The sequence below is a fragment of the Aegilops tauschii genome, chromosome 6, assembly GCF_002575655.3.
Source record: "Aegilops tauschii subsp. strangulata cultivar AL8/78 chromosome 6, Aet v6.0, whole genome shotgun sequence".
Taxonomy (NCBI): Eukaryota; Viridiplantae; Streptophyta; class Magnoliopsida; order Poales; family Poaceae; genus Aegilops; species Aegilops tauschii.
The window spans coordinates 483621316-483627967 of NC_053040.3; the positions used below are offsets into that span (position 1 = coordinate 483621316).

The window sequence follows — 6652 nt, forward strand, 5'->3', positions numbered from 1 at the left end:
TGGCACGGTAAATCCAACACATCATTTCCATCTTGATCTTTTACCTTCTTGGGGTTCCATGGCCCTTTGGGCTTCCCCTTGAACTTTCCTTGAGTCACAGCTAAGGCTTCCCCGGGAGCAGCTGGCTCGACTTTGCGCTTCTGCTTCCGACTGGAGTTCCCTCCCCCGGTTTCGTGGGCGACTGTTTTGTGCTTGCCACTCCGGAGCCGATCCTCCTCTTCACCATTAGCATACTTGGTGGCAATTTCCATCATTCGACTCAGAGACATATCTCCGGTCCGACAGAACTTGAGATTCAATTCCGGATACTTGACGCCTTCCTTGAAGGCACAAACTGCTTGGTGATCAGACACATTCTCCACCGTGTGGTTCAACGTGATCCATCTCTGGATATAATCTCTTAAAGTTTCATTCGACTTCTGCACACAAGACTGTAGCTCTGTCAGCCCTGCTGGCCGTTTGCATGTACCTTCAAATGTTCTGAAAAATACTCAGGCAAGCTCTTCCCAGCTATAAATACTGCTAGGTGCTAGCTGATTCAACCACGCTCTGGCCGAGCCCTCTAACATCAGAGGAAGGTGCTTCGTGGACACTTCATCATTACCACCACCAATCTGCACAACCACTCGGTAGTCTTCAAGCCAAGTGTCAGGCTTGGATTCACCAGTGAACTTGCTGACTCCAGTCGCCAACCTGAAGTTGGGAGGAATCACTGCTGCTCTGATGGCTCTGTTGAAACACTCGGGACCTGAAACATGCACCCTGCTGCCGGTCGGGTAATCTCTATCGTGGCCATCTCTGTGTGCTCTGTTCCTGTCAACCAGACCTTGAACGAGAATGGATCTCGCGTCAAAGCCCGGCTCCCGGGGGTCGACTGGAATCCTTCGCCCACCACTGTGAGGGCGTCTGTCATCGTGTTGCCGAGGCACGTATGACCCACTCCTTGGGGGAGGCGTGGGTACTCGACGACGATCGTACTGCTCACGGTTCCTGTACTGATCCTGTCGATCTCCACGTCCCTCACGCCTTGGAGGTGATCTCGGGCTGTGAGCCGACTGAACTGTATCTGCCATCACAGACCTACTATGAATCCTATTCCGAGACTGTGACACAGTTGTGTTCTGCTCCCTCGCCGCCCGGAGCAAAGCCCGGATCTGCATCAAACCCCTACCAGCCTCCGACTGGGAAGGCTGAATCGACTCTGCTATTCGGGCAGCAGCTGTGAGATTCTGGATCGGAGTTCGATATACCTGGGTTGGAGGCGGAAAGAGTTGACGTCGACTGGATTCAGGAACTCGCTGCCGAGCACGCTCGTCGAGTGCGTGCTGGAGATTCTTCAGTCAAGTGCGCTCAGCCAAGTTGGCTAGGCGCACCTCCTCCAAGGCCCGGGCCTCGTGGGTTTCTCCAACGATAGGAGTGTGAAGTGCATCCATGTTACGGCGGCGAAGCTCTTCCCTCTGCTGCGAAGAGAGGGGCTCGGGGCGGTACTCCTCGTGGGCACGCGACGGATCGCCTCCGCCATCACCACCGTCGACGCGGGGGAAGCCAGGAGGACTGCGCGGTCCGTTGACCATCAGGACTTCCGCCGCAGGGTCACTGCTGTCGCACTCGGATGCGGTCTCAACGGAGCCAGTCGACAGGTCAAACAGGCCGTAGAGAGTTTCGTCGGGCTCGATTGCCGCGACTTGAGGGGTGGCCGACTGGCGAGCCACCGCGTGCCTCGCCCACCGCTGGAGCCTCGACCGACCGACGCCTGTGCCGGTGGGCTGCAAGGAGTGAAGACGCCACAGGAGCCGACCGATACTGGGTCGACGGCTGCCGCAGGATGACGCCGCGGACGCACGCGCGAAAGTGCATTGCCCCGTGGACGGGGAGCGCCTCGACGTCGAGTGGAGCCTCTTGGAGCCAAGCGGAGTCGTCTGCGACGAACACGAGCGCGCCGAGACGGATCTCGCGGCCCTCGGTCAATCCTCCGCCTGAAACCATGCTGATGGGGATCGGAAAAATTGCAACTTCTCCAACAAGTCGCTAAAACACCTGCCCCACGGTGAGCGCCAACTGTCGTGGTTCTAAGTCTGACAGTAGAAAGGGGGGTAGGGATGTAAAGGCAAGGTCCTAGCTATGGAGAAGCTGTACGCACGAGTTTTACGAGTTCAGGCCCTTCTCGGAGGAAGTAACAACCCTACGTCTCGGAGCCCGGAGGCGGTCGACTGGATTATATGCATGTTGTTACAGGGGGTGCGAACCCTTGTGTCAGTGGAGGGGGGTGGCTTATATAGAGTGCGCCAGGACCCCGGCCAACCCATGTTACAAGGAGTTCAATGTTCATAAAGCAGGAGCGTTACAGGTAATGTCTGTAGTAAAGTAATATGTGCCCGACCGTTGCTGCGCGGAGTGGCTTTAGGTGTTCTGCACGTCGAGTGGTTTAGTGGTCGAGTGACAGAAACAAAGGGGGGTCTCCGAGTGAATGGTAGGTCGAGTGGATTAGACTCGACACCTTTGTTGGGTCCCTTCAATTTACTCTTGAACCTCGTTGCTTCTAGGACAAGGACCTTAGGTAGGAGGTATAGGTCAGGCCTATTGCCCTACCCCAGGTCTATGTCCTCATCAGTTCGGACATCTAGGCTGGTACGAACAATTTTGGTGTCGTCGCTGGATGACAAAAAATGTCTGGACTGTTCAGTCCGGAAATTTGCGCGCTATTTTGCTAACTTTCAGTTACTTTATTCATTTCTCGTTGATTATGCGACTGCACCTTGATCATTATTGATATCCTGTGTGTTATTTGAGAGAGAGAGAGAGAGTTTGAGCAGAGTTATGAGCATATCATTTCAGATATAGTTCTAAGATTCGTCATTAATCTGCTTAGTCATCTCGCTTTGTTACATTGGTATCATGACCGCAAACATATTGTACCAGTCACAGTTCAGTTATTGTAATGTTTGAGTTCTTCAGTAGGGACGACACTTGTTTCGAACCGGTAGCGGTGATGGATCCTAGGAGCGACCAATACTAGCAATTCAAGTTGTCGTACCTCAGGGGACCAAAGGGCTCTACTCTTCTGGAACCCGTCCCATGTGGTTAAGGCAGAGGTTGTCGACGTTGGGGTACCCCCTTCAGCTTAAGAGTGTAAAAGTGTCGAATTTCACCCCTTGCTATGATTCCTGGGCTGGGAAGCTTGATGGTCATGTGCGACGCCAATAATTTCCTTGCCCATTTCTGTTGAATTTATTGTTATTGTTCCTTTTTTTCATTTTTTAATTCAATCCTGTCAATTATTATCTTCTTTATCCTTTAAATTCAGTTCATCTGTTGATACACCATCATACCACCTTATTAAATAGTGAAGTATCCGCTTGCTAGGTATGATTTCTCGTACTCACCCTTACTTCCTCTATTTTCTTATGTACTCATCGATTTACATAAGAATGCGGAAGACTTCCAATAATAGGCTTGACTAGCGGGTGGGAAGCGACTAGTGAATATAATATGTCTATTCAGCTATTGTAGATGCAAAGAAATTATAAAGTAAACATATAAGCTTTTATGATCCACTGATTTATGTCTGCTTAATCTCACCTTGCATGACTATAGGCCACCTGATGTATAGGCGCGCGACAGTTGTCTCACCTAGGCCCGGTATCGGGTGTGACAACCGCCGACCGTGCGCAATTACATTAACACATTTCATTTATTTGTAACCTCGATTGAAAAAGAATCATTTAAAACATAAATCAAGAGAAAAAAAGTATGAAAAGTTGATAAAAAGAGAAACGTAAAAGAAAAAAGAAACATACTAACGTCACTTGACTGTGACTTAACCAAGTCTCTAGCCGCATCCCGTGTCGTAACTACTACTATAAATCCCAGGATTACCCACCACAAGAATTACATTATTATTGGTGTGCACGAGGGTGATACACCTCTACGGCACAAGATAAATTTCTCTTACAAAAAAGTTCAACACTTCAAAATCCACTCATCTCATCTCTGACATCCGCTGTCACATTACTCTGCTTGCTTGGCCATCATTCCTCATACAATCTTTTTCTGTATGGAATTGGCTCCCGATGGCAGAAAATGGACCCTAAACCGAGCGAGAAACCTCCTCAAGATGATCTCGCCGCCGGCGGAACCTTCAACCTCTAGTGCATGATGAGAGACCTGCCAGGCAGGACAGCTGACAGATCGGCGGCAGATCCCACAGCGAGTCGCAGGGGTCGCTCCCGATGTCGAACCCGTCGTCCTGCTCCTGCTGGACGACCCCGCTCATGGCGGCGCCGGGCGACGCGGTGTCTTCTTGCTTCTCCGGCCTCGCCGCGTCCGCGATCACCCGGCACTCGGCCACGTTGCGTCGCGCGGCGAGCGTCGGGGCAGCCGGGCTGAGTGTTGCCGGCCATGGCTGATGCTCGAGGTGTTGATGGAGCTGTTCGCCTCCGTGGTTGATCCACTGGTGGTAGGTCATGTGGTTAGAGAGGCCGGGAGTGGGAGTGTGATGAGCGGCGGCTCCACCGGCGCTCATGGCGAAGCTGATGGTCGAGCTGGTGCTGCTGGTGCTGTTACCGGCGCTGGCATTACTAGCTGCCGTGGCGAGGCCGATGGTAACAGCGGGCTGCTGGGACGGCGCCCGCGGCGGCGGGGAGGCGCTCTTCTTGAGCTTCTTGTGGGTGAGCAGGGTGCGGATCCTGGACGCGAGCGGCGAGTCCGGCGGCGAGGAGGCGGCGGCGGGGGCGGCGGTGGCGAAGTTGGTCCGCGTGTTGGAGCCCCGGAGGAGGCAGGCGGCCTCGTCGTAGGCGCGCGCGGCCTCCTCGGCGGTCTCGAAGGTGCCGAGCCACACCCGTATCTTGTGCGTGGTGTCCTTGATCTCCGCCACCCACCTCCCCGACGGCCGCTGCCGCACCCCGACGAACTTGCACTTGCTGCTGCCCCTCCCCTTCGCCGCCGCCGCCGCCGCCTTGCCCACCGCCGCCTCGTACTGGCATTGCTGCTGCTGCTGCTGGAACTGGAGCTCCATTGATGAATTCTCTCTCTCTCTCTCTGGTCTGAACTTTTTGGGGAGGAGGTTGTGCATGAATTTAAGGGAGGGGAGGTGGTGGGGCGAGGTCGTGGAGGGCTTGTCATGGCGCGCATGTCTGTAATGGCGAGATCTTTGTTAGTGGGGTAGCGGGAGGCTGAGTTTTCTAGGGGCGCTAGACGTTGAATCCTGTGGGTTATCTCGATGTTTGATGTGGTCGTACGTCGTGGCTGGCATGTTTGTCCTCTCCCCAGGTTGACGACAGCGCCCTTTGTTTTCAGGCCGGGCGACGCGCGCTACGTGTCCATCCGGGCTTCGATCGCGGCCGCGCGCGCCATGCCCTCGCCGAGGAACGAGCGACCGACGGATTTGTTAAGGACGTACGACGAGGGTCGGGGTTTGAGACGACGTGGGGCGGATGAAGAAGAAGGTGACGATGAGGGGGTTTGAGCCCGCGCACTACTGAGCACTGACCGCCGTTAGTTTATTGATGCTTCTTTTCGGGACGCCATTTGTCAGGTGCCTTCATGATTGGCAGTTGCAATCAGTTGCAGTCTTCGCCGTGCTCAAATATGAACTTGGCTGGTCATTGTCATGTATATACAAAATTCAACATGCATCTGCCCGCTTCATTAGTGGTTCTTCGTCCGTGCATTTCAAAAGTTATAAACCACTCCGGCCGGTAGACCTATCCGACGTTCTGTTCGTCTGCAACATGGCACGCATAACGGAAACAAAAACGATGCTCAAACTTTTCTTTTAGGAAGGTCAAACATCATATATTAAGTAGCACAGACCCTTAGAAATACCAGTCTTGCTAAATCTCAGTCGACTGAGACTTGATTATGTCTCAGTCGATGCTATATTCGTCAGATTTTACATTGAGATCCGTGTTTCTTTTATTTATTTTTCTTTTTTCTTTCTTACATGTTACGTTATTTGACTAAGACTTGGTTAAATCTCAGTTGACTGAGATCTAGCCACACCCTAAAATATATCATTGTAGAAAATGAGAAATACATCCAATTTTTTGGGATGCCGAAGTCTTCTTCCTTCTGCATATACCGGCATCGCGTCGTGAGCAAAGCTCGTAGCCGCCTCTCAGCCTTCGTCGCAACGGAACAAACTTGTTTAAATCCAAAAACTTGTAGAAGTGTCGGCAGAAAAGTTGTCAAGGTAAACCAGAAGATGGAGGCGACCGCGGTCCGCATAGTAGAAACTCCAAGGACCATGCGTGCCAACCAAATCCAGACGGATCCATGGAAGGCCAATACTGACGGGATACATAACGATCCATCGAAGACACACCTCCACCGATGCTAAGCGCGCCGACAAAACGGGAATAGGAGAGGGCACTATTCCTACATTGGACACCTCCACCTCGCCACCCCAACCAAGACACTAAGACTACCTGGGAAAGCCAGGCTGGGTTGTTGCTAAGACTGGTCATAGTGGGAGTAATTTCAAAAGTAACATAGGCTTCAACACAGCCAAATTATCTATGTGGCATTGAGTTAATGAGAAGAGAGGCAAATTGAGTAACTTAGCTAGTTACCGTGAGATCACATATCCCAATACAATATGAAGCTATAACCTAATACATGAAGGTTTACATGACATTACACTTATCTTACTACA

General features: G+C 52.2%; 1 protein-coding gene across 1 annotated transcript; it reads right to left on the reverse strand.

Moving 5' to 3' along the window:
- Nucleotides 1-3872: 3872 nt before the first annotated feature.
- LOC109740026 (uncharacterized) lies at nt 3873-5127 on the reverse strand. The gene has a single exon (XM_020299071.3). It carries the CDS (start codon nt 5069-5071, stop codon nt 4139-4141), a length of 933 nt encoding a protein of 310 aa, XP_020154660.2. The 5' UTR covers nt 5072-5127; the 3' UTR covers nt 3873-4138.
- Nucleotides 5128-6652: the final 1525 nt, after the last annotated feature.

What these genes read in the sequence shown, in the direction of transcription:
- LOC109740026 (XM_020299071.3), bottom strand. Translation starts at nt 5,071, where the DNA reads ATGCACAACCTCCTCCCCAAAAAGTTCAGACCAGAGAGAGAGAGAGAG.